Below are 19,537 nucleotides of genomic sequence, written 5' to 3' on the forward strand. Positions count from 1 at the left end.
AGCTTAATTCTTCCAATTTCCTTCTGAAATCATTGATTGTTGCCTCTTTTAAGAATCAGATATATCTCAAAATCAATCCCCAACTCTCAATACTAAAGCAAACAACAGGAATGCAGTTTGCTGTGAATTGAAATCAACCTCCTACAGTAACCTCAGCTGGGGACATATTACACTGCAGCTTCCTGTTGAATATTTGTCTCTATACAATAGGCTATTATTGTCTCTCATAATTCCATCTTCACCACCTCACCATCTTCAGCCAGAAGTGCTGAGTGGGTAATCCATTTCTGCCTCCTCTCAAGGTCCCCAGCATCACAGATGCCAATCTTCAGCCAACTCAATTCAATCCACATGATATCAAGAAAAGGCTAACGGCACTGGATATTCAAACAACATAGCCACAAAAATACTTGCTTAGTCTGTTGTTCGTTTTTTGAGATACTTATCCTTCAATTTGAAGTCGACTGGACACTGCTCATATCTAAAAGTGGCAGCCTTTAGCCCATTTATGAGTTTGCGTTATGCAGTGAACAGTGATCAGATTGGAATTAGCATTGTCCTGCAGGAGAGCTATGACACATTTGTAGCATAAATTATACTTGATATTTGGCATTTTTGTGTTTGTTCTGATGAGTGCAAGACATAAATCCTCACCAGAGTCTCTTTTCAGTAATAATCAGATTCTGTATAACCAAGCAACTGCTTTCAAGTTTATTTTCTGATTACTTACCACACCAATGTGACACAGCAATACAGAACTTTGGGGATTGATATTAAGAGCCTTTCGGAAATGAATTTCTGCCAGGTTGAACTTTTCTTGCTTATAGTAGATCATCCCCAGACCATACCTGCAGACAAAAGAAGATTACACACGCCTCATTCAGCTTCACAGAGTTGGACAATAACTTGAGTTTGCTTTTCCTGACAAATTTATGATAGTTCTTAGTGGTGGTAACAAGTAGGATAGATAAAGGGGAACCAGTTGATGTAATATACTTGGATTTCCTAAAAGCACTCAATAAGGTACAGCACAAAAGGTAAAGAATCATAGAATCCCTACAGTGCAGGAGGCCATTTGACTTATCGAGCCCACCGACTTTCCGACAGAGCATCCCAACCAGGCCCTATCCCCATAGCCCCACATTTTTTGTTCGTTAAATCCCCTAACCTACATTTCTTTGGACATGCAGGCGCAATATAGCATGGCCAATCCACCTAACCTGCACATCTTTGGACTGTGGGAGGAAACTGGAGCACCCAGGAGAAACCCACGCAGACACGGGGAGAATGTGCAAACTTAATACAGACAGTCACCAAAGGTGAGAACTGAACCCAGGTACTGGTGCTGTGAGGCAGCAGTACCAATCACTGTGCCACTCCATGGTGTTGAGGGTAGCATATTAGCATGGATAGAGGATTGGCTAACGATAGAAGATGGAGAGTTGGGATAAGAGGGGCATTTTGAGATTTGAAACCTGAGGAATGGAGTGCCACAGGGATCAGTGCTGAGGCCACAATTATTCACAATATATATTGATGACTTAGACAAGGGAAGTAAAATGTACTATTGCCAAGTTTGTGGATGACACAAAAATAGGTGGGCAGGCAAGTGGTGGCGATGTCACAAAGAGTCGACAGAAGGATAAAAACAGGTTAGGTCAGTGGGCTAAAACTTGGCAGATGGGAAAGAAATGGGGATTAGGCGAGAAAATGGAATTGAGGATCATATCAGATCAGTCATGATCTTATCGAATGGCAGAGCAGATTTGTTGAGCCAAATTACCTACTTCCGTGAATGCAGAGAAAAGTGAATGAGAACAGAATATCAAATCTACAATCAGTGCCTTTTACTGGAATGCAAGCGACACAGCATGTTGTACACAGGCAGAGATTAAATTACAGGGATTGCATAAATGTGGTTCAATGAAATTCAATGTCGAGCAGGAAAATATTCAGGATGATTTCGAACTTAAAGTTGATGAAATAATACCTCATGGAAAAGCACAAAATGAATTGTTGTCTTAGTTTAATTAGCAGACAGAAAAGGATTGAAGCAGGAGTCTGATCCATGTCATCCAGTCAAGATGATGGAACTGCACAATGAAATATGTAGCGTGTATTCTCTGACAGTTGAGTGAGATGCATTCACTGCACTGAATTACATCAGCTCCCTAATCACACTCCCCATCACCCTAAGAAGCCCAAGGCCTACTCCTTGTCCAGTGTGCAATTAAACATATCCTCCTTGTGTGGTCCTGACCTTGCACTGGGGCAGTCCAAGTGACCTCATGTCCCATGTGCCTCAGAATACTGATCTTTCTCTGGTACCGTGTCTCCTCCGCCAGAAGATGGTTTCTACATTGGGCCATTGACATAATGCTGAACTCACCAAGCAGTGCCTTGATGCAGAAAATATAGAATGGTGGTCAGTGTGTTAGGGACCGCACTACGGGAAAGTTGCTTTAGAGCTAGCTCAGAATACTGTGGTAAGACCTTCAGGGATTTTGGAGTACAATATGGTTCAAGTGACCTGCATTTAGCACCACAACATAATGGTAAATGATATTAAACATACATCAAAAAGAACAAACCAGTGGAAGAACAAAATGAAAAACCATAAACCCTGTATATGCAGGAGAAATATAAACATAGCCAAAATAAACCAGTTATCTGGCAGTCCCCAAAATCAACTGTGTAAGTAAAATTCTGCAAATGTTAGAATGCAGGGAGAAGACTAAAAGTGCAGGAATTTGTTGAAACAATATGAAAGATATCAAAGGTTCTAAACACGTATTCATCGTTGTCTCGGCTAAATACAAGGAAGCGTTTGTAAATAGTGAAGATCTGAAATAGGCTAGCAGGAAGCTTGGTTCTGAACTTTTTATTTATTTATTGGGCATCACTGGCCCATCCCTAGTTGCCCTTGAGAAGATGGTGGTGAGCTGTCTTTTGAATAGCTGCAGTCCCTGGGATGTAGGTACACCCACTGTGTTGTTAGGGAGGGTGGTATTGGTAAAGTGAGATATGTGCCGGGGCAGATTTTGGCCAAGTACAATTCAACTGCTGAGGGCTCACTGCTCATGGATGTCCAGTTGAGTTGCGAGGTCAGTTTGGTGTTTATCCCATTTAGCATGGTGATATTGCCACATAACATGATGTGGGGTATCCTCAATGTAAAGTTGGGATTTTGTCTCCACAAGGACTATGCAGTAGTCACCCTTACTGATACTCACATGGACAGATATATTTGCAGCAGGCAGATTGGTGAGGATGAGGTCAAGTATATTTTTCCCTCGGTGGTTCCCTCACCACCTGTCGCAGTCCCAGTCGAGCAGTTAAGTCCTTTGGGACTCAGCCAGCTCGGTCTGTGATGGCACTACAAGCCACTCTTGTTGATCGACATTGAAGTTCACCATCCAGAGTACATTCTGCACCCTCGTCACCTTCAGTGCTTTCTCCAGGTGGTGTTCAACATAGAGGAGGCATAGACTTTTACAGCACGGAAAGAAGCCCTTCTGCGCCGGCCATCAAGCACCAGTCTATTTAATCTCATCCCATTTTTCAGCACTTGGTCCATAGCCTTGTATTCTATGGTGTTTCAAGTGCTCATCTAAATGTTTATAAGATGTTGCAAGGTTTCCTGCCTCTACCAGCCTTTCCAACAGAGTTGTAGATACCCACCACCCTCTGGGTGAAGTAGTCTTTCCTCAAATCCCCTCTATCTTCTGCCCCTTACCTTAAATCTATGCCCTTGGTTATAGACCCTCTACTAAGAGGAAAAATGTCTTCCTATTTACTCTTATAATTTTGTACACCTCAATCAGGTGCCCCTGCGCCCACCCCCACCCCGCCCCCATCAGCCTTCTCTGCTCTAAAGCAAACAACCCTAACCTAACCAGCCTCTCTTCATAGCTGAAATGCTCCAGCCGAGGCAACATCCTGGTCAATCTCCTTTGTACTCACTCGAGTGCAATCATATCCTGGGGCGGTTCGGTGGCACAGTGGTTAGGACTGCTGCTTCACAGCACCAGGGACCCGGCTTGGTCACTGTCTGTGTGGAGTTTGCACGTTCTCCCCGTGTCTACGTGGGTTGCCTCCAGATGCTCCAGTTTCCTCCCACAGTCTGAAAGATGTGCTAGTTACGTGTGTTGGTCATGCTAAATTCTCCCTCAGTATACCCAAACAGGCGCCAGGATGTGGCATTTTCACAGTAACTTCATTGCAGCGTTAATGTAAGCCTACTTGTGACACTAATAAACAAACTTTGAAAATTATAATGTGGAGACCAGAACTGCACACGGTACTCCTGCTGTGGCCTGGTTCATTAACTGAGAGGGAATGGTACATGGTAATCAGCACGAGGTTTCCTTGCTCATGTTTAGCCTGGTGCCATGAGACTTCATGGGTCCAGAGTTGATATTGAGGACTCCCAAATAACTCTCTCCCAACTGCTGGGCCTGTCCTGCCAGTAGGACAGGACATATCCAGGAATGGTGATGTGATGTCTGGTGTGTTATCTGTAAGTTATGATTCCGTGAATGTGACTATGTCAGGCTGTTGTTTGACTAGTCCCCAGATGTTAGTTAGGACTTTGCAGGGTCGACAGGATGGGGTTTGACACTGGCATTTCCAGTGCCTGGGTTGAGGCGGGTGGTCCATCTGGTTTCATTAGCATTTGGCTACAACTAACTGGCTTCCGAGGCCATTTGAGAGAGTATTTAAGAGGGTCAACCACATTGCTGTGGGTCTGGAGTCACACGTAGGCCAGACCAGGTAAGGATGGCAGGTTTCCTTCCCTTAAGGGACATTAGTGAACCAGTTAGGTTTTTATGACAATCGAAAATAGTTTCGTAGTCATCATTAGAACTTAATTCCAGAATTAATTAAACCGAACTATACATTCAGCACAAGTTACCGGAGTTCATCCAGACTCAAAGGTCGTGCTTCTTCTAGTCGGCAGAGGTCAGCATTACCACACTCAGTGGAATCTCAGAGCTGCCAAAACTAGCACTTTACAAAGCCACTCCTGAACGTCAACAACCTCTGCTTACCAGGCATTATAGTGTTGAGAGTTTACGTGGATTGCATTTCTGAAACAGGCCAAAGCTTTGTCCAGCTCTTCCGTTAACACAAACTCGTGACCAAGGAGAGTGTATGCATAAGCAAAGTTTGGATCCACTTGAATGGCTCTCTGAAAGAACTTGATTGCTATATCATGCTCTCGCTGCAAGCTGAAGCAGTTCCCTGCTGCACACCAAGCCTGTGAGGGAAAAAAATAATTCAGTACAACTGCACAGGCAGCATCCATTCCACACAGTGTTGCCAACCACAAGTGCAGGGTACAAAACTTGCTCACAGCAGAAGCATGGTTTTAAGCATCAAACTAACTTGGCTTGTGTTTAATACTAGTCTACAATATTTAATATACGATGAAATCTTTCACACCTCGGACTGTTTGGCTTATCCTCATGGTAGGGCTATGTCTAAACATATGTTGGACAACCAAGCAGACTTGTTGAGCTCAAAGGATCATGTTATCATATATCAATTACAAAAGGAACAATCTAGATTTTGAGCATCTGACGGATTCACATACTGGTGTCAGAATTGGAGGTGATACTAAATATTGACCTGGACAACTGGTTTCACCTGAGCCGACCTCAAATGGGTACATTAGTCAGTGATGAATGGTGAATAGAGCGCACCAAGGATAAAAGGAACAATTGAGGCAGAGAAAGAAAGAGGGGTTTGGGCTATGAACACAGGAGAGACGGAAGGTAAAATTTGATTTGAAGTTACGTGTTCAAGAGAGCAAGTAGTTCAGATACTAGATGTGGACTTGAGTAAATTTACAAGATTGGAGAGAATAAATAAAGAAGAAATGGAAATAATAAAAGGTGTAGACTTGATTTATCAAAAAATGTAAACAGGTGAAGTTGGAATACTGTGGGCATGAGGGAAGAGATCAGGAACTCAAATAAGAAGTGTCTCAAAGACCAAATGTTTCATTATCTGATACACCAACTCATCTGGGATAAATTGACAGGTCTATAAATTGAAGTAAACGGCTTTATCTATGATAGTGCTTGATTGCTATAGACTAAATTTAGAGACTACCCTGGAAATTCAGTGGCAAAACTCTCTGTAAACCAGGTTTGCACCAAATGAATAGTGAAAGAAACTAGAACCACTCAACAATTGTTGCCCATCAGTAAATCAATGAGTAGATCAGAGATGGACAGAGGCTAAGGCTGAAGAACTGGACCAGAAACAAGGCCGGAGATGGTGGAAAATATAAACAGTGAAAAGCTTTCCAACATGTCAATCAGTGGTGTATTTGAAACAAGCAGGTAATTAAGGAAACAGTGGGACTCGGGTAACTTATCTCAATCGGTCAGGAACAGCAGGTGCACAAAGAATTTTACAATGCAGGAGAAGGCTACAAAGCCCACTTCACCTGCACAAGCTTCCTGTTACTCCATGTCTTTTATCTTTTTTCAAGATTGTTCCTTTAGAGGCAGTAATGGATTCTGCTTTCTTCAGTATTTAATGGGACGCCCCATTTTCAAACACCCATCTACACAGAAAACTAAATTCCTTCAGACTCTGAATTATTCCTCTCTAGTTGCTGCCTCACGTATCAATTAATGCCTCATGCTTCAATGTATGAGGTCTGCCAACTGAAGAACTTCTCAAATTAGAATATTTCTGGATCTTTTAGTTGTTTTTGTTCCAATGAGAAAAGCTCAGTTCCCCTGGTGGCTCTGCTCCTTTTCAAGCTTTGCAGGGCACAAGACCTGTTTCTATTCTTCATTTCAAAATGCATCACCTCCCATTCCTTCTATTCTGCCTTCAATTGTCAGATCCACTGATGTCCTCTTCAAGTCACAACAATCCTATTCACAGATTTCCACACGACCAAATTTCCTTCTTACATTATCGAATCATAGAATGCTTACGCCACAAAAGGTGCAACTAGGGCCATTGCGTCAGACGGTTTACTGCAAGAACTCAGCTAGTCCAACTCCCCTATCTTTTCCCATAGCCCTGCAAATGTTTCTCTTCACTGTCTCTCTTATTCCATGGGTTTGGTGTTGCTGACAGGTTTGTTGTGCGGCACTTTATCACAGCCCTTTGGAGACCATGTATAGATCAATCCCATTACTCACATATCAACATATACTTGTTACCTCATCAAACAATTCAACCAATAAACATTATTTGCCTTTAACAAATTGGTGTTGATTTTCTTGAATTAATCTACATTTGCCCAAGTGACTGTTAACTTTATCCCAGATTATAGTTTCTAAAAGCTTTCCCACCGCTGGTGTTAAACTGACTGGCCTGTAATGTAGGGCTTAACCTTGCACCCTTTCTTGAGCCGATCTGCATCAATGTTATGACATATTCCATCTGGGCCAACTGCACCTGCAGCTCACTGACCTGATTTACCATACGCTTCATGAACCAAATTTAGATCTTACTGCATTCACTTTTACTCTGGTCCCATCTAATAACTTATTTCTTATTCCAGTGCTAACTGTTTCTCCCAATTCTTTGTGTACCATATTTCTCCTCTGTTACACCTTGGTTCCCATCCCCTGTCAAGGTAGTTTAAATCCTCCACAATAGCAGCAGCAAACCACACTCCCAAGGACATTGATACCTGCTCTGTTCAGAAACTGCCAGGCCTGCATCGGTCTGACCTCACTAAAACTGGTCTCATTGTCCCTGGAATCTAAAGCCCTCCCTCTTGCACCATTTCTCCAGCCAAACATTTAACTGCTCCATCATCTATTTCCATATTCACTAGCAAGTGGGACTTGGAAATTGCTCCTTTTGAGGCCCTTCTGCTTGCTAGTTTCTTTCCTGCATGAGTCTTTTTCTGCATACATATTAATGCCTTCACATCCTTCTAAAAGTGGGACACCCAGTGCTGGAGATAATGCTCCAGCTGAAGCTGAACCAGTGCGTTTTACAGTTACACAGGTTTAACATAAAACTTGCTTGTGTTTGTACTCTATTAATAAAGCCGGGGCTACAGAGGAGTGTCACTAGAATGGTTCCAGTAATGAAGATTTTACCCACAAGGTTTGGTTGGAGAATTTTGCTGTTCTCCTAGAAGCAAAGGAGACTGAGGAGAGATTTGGTAAGAGGTGTACAATTTTATGACAGGGTAAGGTAGACAAAGAAAAGTTATCCCCATTAACTGATGACGCAAGGCAACACACAGATTGAAGGTTCTGGTGAAGAGCTGCAGGCCATCTGTGAGGAAGGACATACTTTCTCTATGCAACAAGTGGTAATCAATTGGACATTCTTGCTCATGAGGGTGGTGGAAAAAATGGAGATGATTACTCATTTCTAAAGGAAGCTGGATGGGCACTGAAATTGTGGGGCTACATGGATAGACCAGGAGGAATGTGACTATCTCGATTGCTATACAGAGAGCCAGCAGGCTTGAATGGCCAAATGGTCTCCTTCCGTGCTGTAGTGACTAATTGCTCTACCATTCCTATCATTTTTTTGAGTTTATAAAAATGTTTCACTCTGGCTGTTTTCTCCCAGGACAAAGTTTCTCTCATCAGAAGTTCAAGCGGTGTCATCTGCTTTCCTGAAATTCAGTTTCTAGCAATGACAGCATGAATATAGGTCTCACTATCCAGGAGGAAGCTGCCCACTAGCAAGAGTGGTGACCAAGGCTGCAAAGGGTAACAGGATCTGCAAATAACATTCTGACACTGAATTCCCCAATTTCAACCTTCCCTACTAATCCGCCTCCTCCCCTGAATCAACTGTTCCATCAAGTTCATCTGGAATACAACCTCAATGGAGTCCCCCACAAAGAAATCAAACGACAACTCACCTCTGGTGTATTTCTATCCATCTCAGTCAAATCCTTGGAGAGGAGAGAGAGAGTCACATCCTTCTGTAGGTGCCACAATGTGGTGGAGTAGATCTCCATACCCTCAACTCGGTAGCTCTCAATACGCCTCACCTCTGAAAATATCCTCTCTGCCTAGAATAAGAGAAAATGTTTCCAATGCAGAATGGAGTTGGAGTAGATTACTAGGCCGTCCATGAAACCTTACACTAGCAAAGGTTAGTGCCAAGTACCTTCAGGAGAGGAAGGCAGAAGATGCAGACCTGTGGGAGCAAAGGCGGGAAAGAGGACAACTGGATACACAGACCGCATCCCTCCTGACAACTATTTGAGCTAAATGTTTCCAACTGAATTGAAAGCAGAATGCCCATCTCCAGCATAGACCAGAAGACTGATCAGAGGTTGGGGACGGTGGGTGGGTGGGGGTGGGGGGGGAATGTGCAGTGTGTATGGGGAAAGGTCCTAATCCATCTCCTTGTTTCCTCGAAAAACAATTCAAATTAAATCCAATTCAAGGTTCCCACAAGTGAGAGAAACAAGATCCAAGCTGCCAAGATAAGACACTGCACCCTATCTTGGGTTTGATCTAACACTTGCTCTTAGCCAAAAGGCAGAGAAGTGATTTAAATCATTTTTACTTGAAAATTTCTGGTCTGGGAAGATGCAGACCGAGCAGCCTTCTGTGACTCAATCGGTTTTTCGGATCTATACCAGCTTCATGGAAGTAGTATTATTCAAACTTCACACGGACAACTTTCAAACATGCTTTTGTCAATTCAGCCATCCACTTACCTGCATATACTCAGCGAGCTCAAAATGTGCTCTTCCTATCTGACAGAGTACCCAGCCGGTATTGTAGTGATGTGAAGGAAGCTGGCTCAGGATACCAATTGCTTCTTTGCAGTTATAAGAGCAGAGTGCCAAATAACCTTTCCCCATTTCACGCAGCAGGTTCATCAGTCCATCTGGCAATCAAAAAAACAGCAACAATGGAAGATTCGTTGTTAGATGACATGGAACACCACCCAAGATAAACAGGACAGAAACTTGCACACCATCACTGCATTAAGCAGAGAAGGAAATGAGCCCTTCGGGATTACTTCAATGAGAACATTAGTAACATTTGTGATGCTAGACAGAACACTATGGCACAGTGGTTAGCATTTGCTGCCTTAGTGCTAGGGACCCGGGTTCAATTCCAGTCTTGGGTGACTGACTGTGTGGAGTTTGCACGTTCTCCCTGTGCCTGCATGGATTTTCTCCGGGTGCTCCGGTTTCCTCCAACACTCCAAAGAGTTAGGGTGATTGGTCATGCTAAATTGCCTCTTAGTGTCAGGGGAAATAGCAGGGCAAATACATGGAGTTACGGGTACAGCCTGGATGCTATTGTCGGTGCAGGCAATGGCCTCCTTCTGCACTGTAAGGATTCTAATTACAGAGCAAGCACTAGGTTTCTTTTACATAATGTGGAGATGCCGGCATTGGACTGGGGTAAACACAGTAAGAAGCCTCACAACACCAGGTTCAAGTCCAACAGGTTTATTTGGTAGCACAAGCCACTAACTTTCGGAGCGCTGCTCCTTCATCAGGTGAGTGGGATTTCAGACCTGGTTGGAGACAATACACATTTCTTTAACTTGTGCTTAACCCTCTCTCCACTCACATTGTCTGTACCTTTAAGACTTGATTACCTGTAAAGACTCGCATTCCAACCATTATTTTGTAAATTGAGTTTGTGTCTTTATATGCCCTGTTTGTGAACTGAAATCCCACTCACCTGATGAAGGAGCAGTGCTTTGAAAGCTAGTGGCTTTTGCTACCAAATAAACCTGTTGGACTTTAACCTGGTGTTGTGAGACTTCTTTCTTCTTTTACATAAACATTCTATGATTCACTTTTATTCCATTCAATCCCACGTTAACTCCCACCATTCGGCCAGCCACAAAGGCACGATTTCCCAATTTTACATTGGTCATACACTCTTGCGGGATTGGTATTTACACACTGCCAGACTTCTCATTTCAGAAGGTGCTTAGCTTTCAGAGTTCAGGTAACTCCTACATTTATTGAAACAGAACAAAACCTTTCACGTCATAAGCATTAATTGGCTTTAAAACAGTCTCATTAGATATACTTTTTACAAATTTGTAGTTGTCTTTGATGTCAGATCCTGAACAACGTACACATGTGACATCTCAGTGCAGCATTGCATGAAACCCACAAGGAGCTTGATCCGAGCCGGATGATTTAGCTGAGCCAAGGGTAAAGCAATACTTTATCTGCAGACTTTCACTCAGACAAAAGTCACCTGTGCAGCTCAGGTTGAGGCATTATATTCTCCATGAATTAAAGCTTGCGCAGTGCACTGTCGGCAGAAGTACATAGGTTGCATTACACAAAGCTGCAGGCACACGGTGAAATAGGGATGGAAGGGAACAGTATGCAGCAAGAAAATTAGAAAAAAAAAATCACAAATCAATTTAGGAAAGCATTAGCAAGCAACATGAAGAAATCAGCAACATAAATGAAGTTTGATACAGATTTACTAAGAATTGTTTGTGCTGAAGGACAACCAGATGAATACTTGGGAGTCACTGAACTCAAGACACATGTTAGAGCTAATTACTAAAAATCACAGAATAATGCAATCAAATCAGTGACAATTTTAAGAGGAATTGAGAGAGAAGTTAGTGGTTACGTTACTGGACTGGAGACTTGAATTCAAATCCCTCCACAGCAGCTACGGAATTAAAATTCAGTTAATTAAATAAATCTGGAACAAACAGAGAATATGAATAATAGTAGCCGTGAAGCTAGCAGAGGGAAGGAAATTGCTGGCCTTACTTCGTCTGGCCTACTATATGACCCCAGAGACACAGCAAGGTGGTTGACCCTGAACTACCCCCTGAAACAGTTAACCTAGCCACTCACACATTGGGTGGCACAGCGGTTAACATTGCTACCTCACAGTGTCAGGGACATGGGTTCGATTGCTAGCTTGGGTCACTGTCTGTGAAGAGTCCGCATGTTCTCCCAGTGCCTGTGTGGGTTTCCTTTGGGTGCTCCAGTTTCCTCCCAGTCTGAGAGATCTGCTGATTTGGTGCATTGGCCATGCTAAATTCTCCCTCAGTGTACCCGAACAGGCGCCGGAGTGTGGCGACTAGGAGATTTTCACAGTAACTTCGTCAGGATATGGGGGTAGGGCCTGGGTGGGATTGTGGTCGGTGTAGACTCGATGGGCCGAATGGCCTCTTTCTACACTGTAGGGTTTCTATGATTTCTATGATTTCATTGCAGTGTGAATGTAATCCCACTTGTGACACTAATAAATAAACTTAAACCTTCTAGGGGGCAATAATTGCATCATCAGTGAAATCCACATTAAGTGAATAAATAAAAAAATTAACTTCAGCTGTGTAACAGGATATAAAATAAATTGGCAGGGAGGGGGGACACCAAAACACAGCACAAGTACAAAAAAACAGGTACATAAAGGATTGGGAAACAAAAAGGATTCTAACAAGTCGTCCCGAAAGAGGAAAGATTCAAAGGGGGGGGGGGGGGAAACACAAGATAAACCATGGCAGGCTTGCAGTCCACATGTTAATATTCAGTGTGAGACAATCAAGGTCGGTAAGCTAAATGGACAGGTGATTTGAAAAGGCAGTGATTATGACTCAGACAAGGACAGAAGTGGAGATTTAACATGCTGGTAAGAACATATTCAAGAGGAATAGGAAGTAACACAGCAGAAACAGTGCAATTAACAGCGGCAGAGCAGACGCCAATCAACAATGGGAATGCACTAAAACCAGCAAGTCTAAAAAGGAGAAGGAATAGGGAACAGGCAACTGCCAGGCAGTCAAGGAGATCGAAGCAGATAATGCAGAATTCCCCAGCGTATCTCAGTCTCCAAGCAGAATTCTATTCTGAGTACCAAGAGTCATGGTTTCATCGGGAGTACAGCCAGGGTCTCATCCACAAAGCACAGTTGGCTCACTGTGCAGGGAAGCAGGAGCAAAACTGGCAAAGCAATAGATTTTTTCATGAATTTACAGGATGAGGGCATCGCTGGCTGGCCAGCATTTATTGCTCATATCCAATTGCCCTACAGAAGATGGTGGTGGGCTGCCTTCTTGAACCACTGCAAGTCCATGTGGTGTAGGCACACCCACAGTGATGTTAGGGTGGGGGGGGGTTCCAACATTTTAACCTCATGACAGTGAAGGAATGGTGATACGTTTCCAATGTATGGTGAGGTCAGGATGGTGAGTGACTTGCAGGGGCACTTCCAGATGGTGGTGTTCCCAGGTGTCTGCTGCCCTTGTCCTTCTAGTTGGTAGTGGTCATGGGTTTGGAAGGTGAAGGCCTAGAAACTTTGCTGAGGAACTGCTGTAGTGATGTCCTGAAACTGAGAAAATTGACCTCCATCTTATTAAATGGAGGAGCATGCTTGAGGGGCTGAGCGGCATACTCCTGCTTCTAATTCTATGTTTACATAACCACAAGCAACCTCTGTGCCAGGCATGACTTCAACCAGTTTTCCCTCGATTCCCATTGACTCCAGTTTTGCTTGGGTTCCTTGATGCCATACAGTGAAATGCTGCGTGGATGTCAAGAGCAGTCACGAGAAACATAGAAAATAGGAAGTAGGCCACTGGGCCCTTCGAGCCCCCTCCACCTTTCATTTATGATCATGGCTGATCATCCAACTCAATAGCCTGATCCCACCTTCTCTCCATATTATTTGATCCCATTTGCCCCAAGAGCTATGCCTAACTCCTTGAAAACATGCAATGTTTTCACCTCAATTGCTTTCTGTAATAGCAGGTTCCAGAGTCTTACCACTCTCTGGGTTAAGAAATCTCTCTTCATCTCAGTCCCAAATGGTTTACCCCATATCTTCAGACAATGACCCCTGATTCTGCACTCCCCCGCCATTGGGAACATCCTTCCTGCATCTACCCTGTCTAGTCCTTCTGAACCGCAGTGAATATAATCCTAACCAACTCAATCTCTCCTTATACATTAATCCTGCAGTTCAGGATTGTGAAACCTTCACTGCACTCCCTCCCTGGCAAGAACATCCTTCCTCCGAAAAGACGATAAAAACTGCACACAATATTCCAGTTGCAGCCTCACTAAGGCCCTGCATAATTGCTGCTCTTGTATTTGAATCCTCTCACATTTGAATCCACTCACTATGAAGGCCAACATACCATTTGCCTTTTTTACTGCTTGCTGCATCTGCATGCTTCAGTAACTGGTGTACAAGTACACCCGAGTCTCGTTGCACATTCCACTCTCAATTAGCCACAGATAATAATCTGCCTTTCTGCTTTTGCTACCTTACATTGATCTACATTATACTATATCTGCCCACTCACTCAGCTTGTTCAAATCACACTCGAGCATCTCTACATCCCTCTCACAGGTCACCCGCCCATCCAGCTTTGTCTCATCTGAAATCTGGAAATATTACATTTAGTTCCCTCATTAATATATATACTGAATAGCTGGGGTCCCAGCACTGATCCTTGTGGTACCCCACTATTCACTGCCTGCCAATCGGAAAAAAGACCTTTTATTCCTACTCTTTCTTTCCTGTCTGCCAACTAGTTTTCTATCCATCTCAAAACACTACCCCCAATCTCATGTGATTTAATTTTACACGGCAAATCTCTTATGTGGAACTTTATTAAAAGCCTTCTGAAAGTCCAAATAAACCTCATCCACTGGCTCCCTCTCAGGTCTACTAGTTACATCCTCAAAGAATTCCAGTAGATTTCTCAAGCATGATTTTTCTTTCGTAAATCCATGCTGACTCTGTCCAATCTTGTCACTGTTTTCCAAGTGTATAAAATCTTTGGAAATGGATTCGAGAATTTTCCCTACTAAAGACATCAGGCTGACTGGTCTATAATTGCTTGTTTTCGCTCTCCCTCCCTTTTTAAATAGTGGGGTTACATTAGCTACCCTCCTAGGAACCATTCCTGATTGCACAGAATGTTGGAAGATGCTCTATTTGTAGAGCCACTTCCTTAAAGAGTCTGGGATGTCGATTATTAGGCCCTGGGGATGTATCCGCCTTTAATCCCATCAATTTCCGCAATATTATTTCTCTACTAAATACTGATTTCCTTCAGTTCTTCCCTCTCACCCTGTGTTTCCCATCATTTCTGGTGTAATTTGTGCCCTCCTTTGTGAAAACAGAACAAATGTGGAAGCCATAGAAAGGGTGCAGAGGAAATTTACAAGGATGTTGCCTGGATTAGGTGGCATGCCTCATGAGGATAGGTTGAGAGAGCTAGCTCTTTTCTCCTTGGAGAGGCGAAGGATGAGAGGTGACCTGATAGAGGTGTATAAGATGTTGAGGGGTATTGATAGAATGGATTCTCAGAGGCTTTTACCCAAGGCTGAAATGGTTGCCGCAAGAGGTCACAGGTTTAGGGTGCTGGGGAGTAGGTACAGAGGAGATGTTTGGGGTAAGTTTTTCACTCAGAGGGTGGTGGGTGCATGGAATCGGTTGTCGGTAGTGGTGGTGGAGGCGGATTCGATAGGGTCTTTTAAGAGACTTTTGGATAAGTTCATGGAAGTTAGTAAGATAGAGGGTTATAGGTAAGCCTAGTAGGTAGGGACATGTTCAGCGCAACTTGTGGGCCGAAGGGCCTGTTTGTGCTGTAGCTTTTCTATGTTCTATGTTCTGAAAATATATATTTAGTTGGGCAGACATTTCTTTGTCCTCATTTTTAATTTCCTTGTTTCTGATTTTAAGGGACTACATTTGTCTTCAATCTTTTTCTCTTCACAAAACTAGAGAAAGTTTTACAGTCAGCTTTTATGTTCGTGGCAAGCTTACTCTCGTTCTCTAGTTTCCCTTTCTTAATTAATCCCTTTGACCTCCTTTGCTGAATTCTAAATTGCTCCCAATCCCCAGATGTTGTTTCTCCTGGCCAATTTGCATGCCTCTTTCCTTGGATCTAATATTATCTTTAATTTCCCTTGTAGGCCAAGGTTTGGCCACCTTTCCCATCTAACTTTTGTGCCAGACAAGAATAAACAATTGTTGCAGTTCACCCATGCACTCTTTCAATACTTGCTTTTATCTATCCACCATCATCCCTTGAAGTAGCGTTTCCTAATCTATCATTGTCAACCCGTGCCTCATTTAAGCAATATTCCCCAATCTATCATAGCTAACTTGCATCTCCTACCATCGTAGTCTCCTTTAAAATTCATGATACTAGCCTCAGAATCAACTATGCCAGGCTCCATCTTAGAAATCACAGATATCAAAGAAGCCCTCAGTCCATCGAGTCTGCGCCAACTCTCCAATGAAGCATCCCACCCAGGCCCTATCCCCATATACCCACACATCTTTGGACAAGGGCATGGTTAATCAACGTAACCTGCACATCTTTGCAGCGTGGGAGGAAACGGGAGCACACGGAGAAAACCAGGGAGAACATGCAAACTCCACACAGTCACCCAAGGCTGGAATCAAAGCCGGGTCCCTGGCGCTGTGAGGCAGCAGTGCTAACCACTTAACATGATAGAATTTATCAAGATTATGGTTGCTCATCCCCAAGGGGTCTCCACAACTAGATTGCCAATTATTCCTTTCTCATTACACAATACCCAGCCTCGCTGGCCTGTCCGCTTGGTTCAACATATTGGTCCGAAAACCATTCTGGAAACACTCCTGGATTTTTCCTCCATGGTATTGTGACTAATTTGATTTGCTCAGTCTATATGCAAATTAAAGTCACCCATAATTAAGGAGATTCATTCATTGCACGCATTTATTTCCTGTTTAACGTCATTACAAATATCAACACTACAGTTTGGGGGTTTATATATAAATCCCACTAACATTTGTCCCTTAGCGTCTCTTAGCTCTACCCATACAGATTCCACATTGTTGGAGCTAATAACTTTCCTCACTATTGCGTTAAATTCCTCTTAAACCATCAATGCAACTCCACCGCCCTTTCTTTTTTGTTTGTCTTCCTAAAAAACTGAATATCCCTGGATGTTCAGTTCCCATCTCTGGTCACCCTTTAGCTAGATCTTCATAATCTTGACTATATCATACCATTTAGATTTATTTGCGCAATTAATTCATCCACTTTCTTGTAAATGCTCTGCGCATTAAGACACAAAGCCTTAAGGCTCCTCTTTTTAACATTACTCGTCCTGTTCCCACTACTTTCAACATTTATTTCTGTGGTTCTTGTACTGTTATTCCCCATAGTTATAAAACTCTTTTCTATCCTCCCCCACCCCCTTACAGTACATGCATGTAGTCGAGTGCAAAGTTGTCAACACTCCTTTCACAGGTTTTGAATCGGAGATAAACTAACCTTCTGAGTATTGGCAATTCTACGGTAGGGAGATCAGACAGGCATTTGTGTAGTCACAGACATGACTCCAAGATGTTATGTTGTCTCCCTGGCGCCAAGGATATCACTGGACAACCACAAGGACTCTTGAGAGTGAAAGTGTGACCAGTATCCATGGTCCATACCAATATTAACACCAACAACCTAGTAGAAACAAGAATAAGGTCCTGCAGGTATTGTTTAGAGTGAGAATGAAGAGCTCAAACGTAGTCATCGCCAGATTTCTCTCAGGATTACAGACAAATTTGAAAATAGAAAGATAAAACAGATGAATGTGTGACTGGGACAATGGTGCAGGGAGGGTTTTCATTCCCTGGAACATTAGGACCTGTTTTGGGAGGGATGGGATCTATATAGGTCATACGTGCTGCATCCAAATAGAGTAGGGTCTTCTGTCCTTGTGGGCGATTTTAAACCAACGTGGTAGAGCTGTGAGAACAGGGAGATGATCCCAGCGAGGAAATCCAAGGGACTCAGTGAATTGGGAGAGACAACCAGTTCAAGAATTAACATTAGCAAATTATTAGGTGGGTTAGAGTAAGAGGGAATGTAATAAGATCTAAATTAGATTTTACAGTTGTTGGGTTCCAAGTGGTATAAAAGAAATCCAAAGCTTTATTATTTTGCCATATTTTTAAAAAATGGTCTTTCTGCTAAACCAAAAAAGTCACATGACCAGAGCATCACCCATTTGTTCTGGGAGCTCTCACCAGGAGTCACAAGAACAAAAGAATTTCTCACCCAACCAGTGGGATCTGGTCCTTGGACAGTGTGTGCCTCATTTTGTAGACTTCTTGTAATCAATGAAAGCAGAGGCAGTGCAGACAAACTGGCTGCACACCCTGAGCTATCACAAACGTGTTATATCGAAAGAGATGCTGATAACCACCTTGTCTCTGACCAAAAAACACAGGAATTCTGCCCAGAAGCACAGAAACAGATTGTTAAGCTGCAATTAACCATTAACAGGCAATGTGGCATAACACCAGAGTCTTGCTTTTTGGATAGTTTAAACATTATTTGTTTAACAACTAGTCAACCCCCACACCTCCTTCAAGAAGCAGAACTCCTGGCAGAATATCAGTCTGTTCGTCAAAGCACCTACAGTTGATGAACTGTAGATGCAGATATCATACAGAAATGTGTGTGGAAATAAGAGACTTGGTTCAAAAGGGCAAGATTTGGTACAAAATAATTTTGGATACTAGGTGTGCAGAAAATTTAGGGAAGAACAAAAAAGAAAATGGGGAAGTAATGATAAAGAGAGCATTTCAGTGCTGGAGAGAGCAGGTCCCAGAGGGGTCAAGGACAGAATCAATTTGGTTAGAGATAAGAAACAGAAACTGTACAATTAAATTGTTTGGCGTCATCTACAGGTCACTAACTAGTGGGAAAGATGTGGAGGAACAAATTTGCGAAGAAATGACATAGAGGTGCAAGAATTATAGAGTTGTTATAATGGGAGACTTGAATTATTTGAATATAAACTGGGATAGAAACACTGTAAAGGGCAGAGGGGACAAGAATTTCAAGGCAATGTTAGGAAACCTTTGACATCAGTATGCTTACAGTCCAATGACAAAGTGGACTACTGCAGAATGAGGGGAGTCAAGGAGATCACATGCCAGTAGGGGAACATTGAGGCAACTGTGATGATAGCTAACCTAAACTTTACGATGCTATGGAAAAGGATAAGAAACCATCCAGCGTAAAAACAGTTAGGGAGGGCTTACTTCAACAGGGCGAGAACAGATTTGGCCCAGCTAAATTGGAATCAAAGATTGGGTAAAGCAGCAACTGAAGAATGAGTTGCCTTCAAAGAGGAGATACAGATTCAGGTACAAAGTATATACCCAAGAGAGGGAAAGATGGAGCAACTCAAGCCAGAACTCCCTGGATAACAAAAGAGATAGAGTAAGATGGAGCACAAAAAGAGTACATGTCAGGTAGATAACAAGCAAGAACCTGGCTGACTCAGTAGGTTCAGAGGGGAAGTGAAGAAACACATTCGAGAAGCAAGAAGGATGTACGAGAAGGTACTGACGTCTAACATAAAAGGAACACAGCCATCCAAAGAATAAAAGAGTGGTAAAAGGATGAGTGGGACGAATCAGGGACTTTAAAGGGAATGTAATCTTGGAGGTAGGAGGCATAATTGAGGTACTAAACGAGTAGTTTACATCTGTCTCCAATGCGGAAGGTGCTGCCACTCAAGTCAGTGAGAGAGAAAGTCAAGACATTGAATGGGCTA

The 19,537-nt window shown here is 42.9% G+C and overlaps 1 protein-coding gene across 3 annotated transcripts in view; it reads right to left on the bottom strand.

The window, feature by feature from the left end:
• cdc27 (cell division cycle 27) overlaps positions 1 to 19,537 on the bottom strand; it is a 136,407-nt gene that overhangs the window by 10,463 nt on the left and 106,407 nt on the right. For all 3 annotated transcript variants that reach the window (XM_078223705.1, XM_078223706.1, XM_078223704.1), the window contains 4 exons: positions 9,677 to 9,849; positions 8,867 to 9,019; positions 5,052 to 5,260; positions 731 to 848 (listed from right to left, as the gene is read on the bottom strand). In XM_078223705.1, the coding sequence (XP_078079831.1) occupies positions 731 to 848; positions 5,052 to 5,260; positions 8,867 to 9,019; positions 9,677 to 9,849 (653 nt within the window). The remainder of the gene's footprint in view (positions 1 to 730; positions 849 to 5,051; positions 5,261 to 8,866; positions 9,020 to 9,676; positions 9,850 to 19,537) is intronic.

Source organism: Mustelus asterias, chromosome 11 (genome assembly GCF_964213995.1).
Source record: "Mustelus asterias chromosome 11, sMusAst1.hap1.1, whole genome shotgun sequence".
NCBI classification, from domain to species: Eukaryota; Metazoa; Chordata; class Chondrichthyes; order Carcharhiniformes; family Triakidae; genus Mustelus; species Mustelus asterias.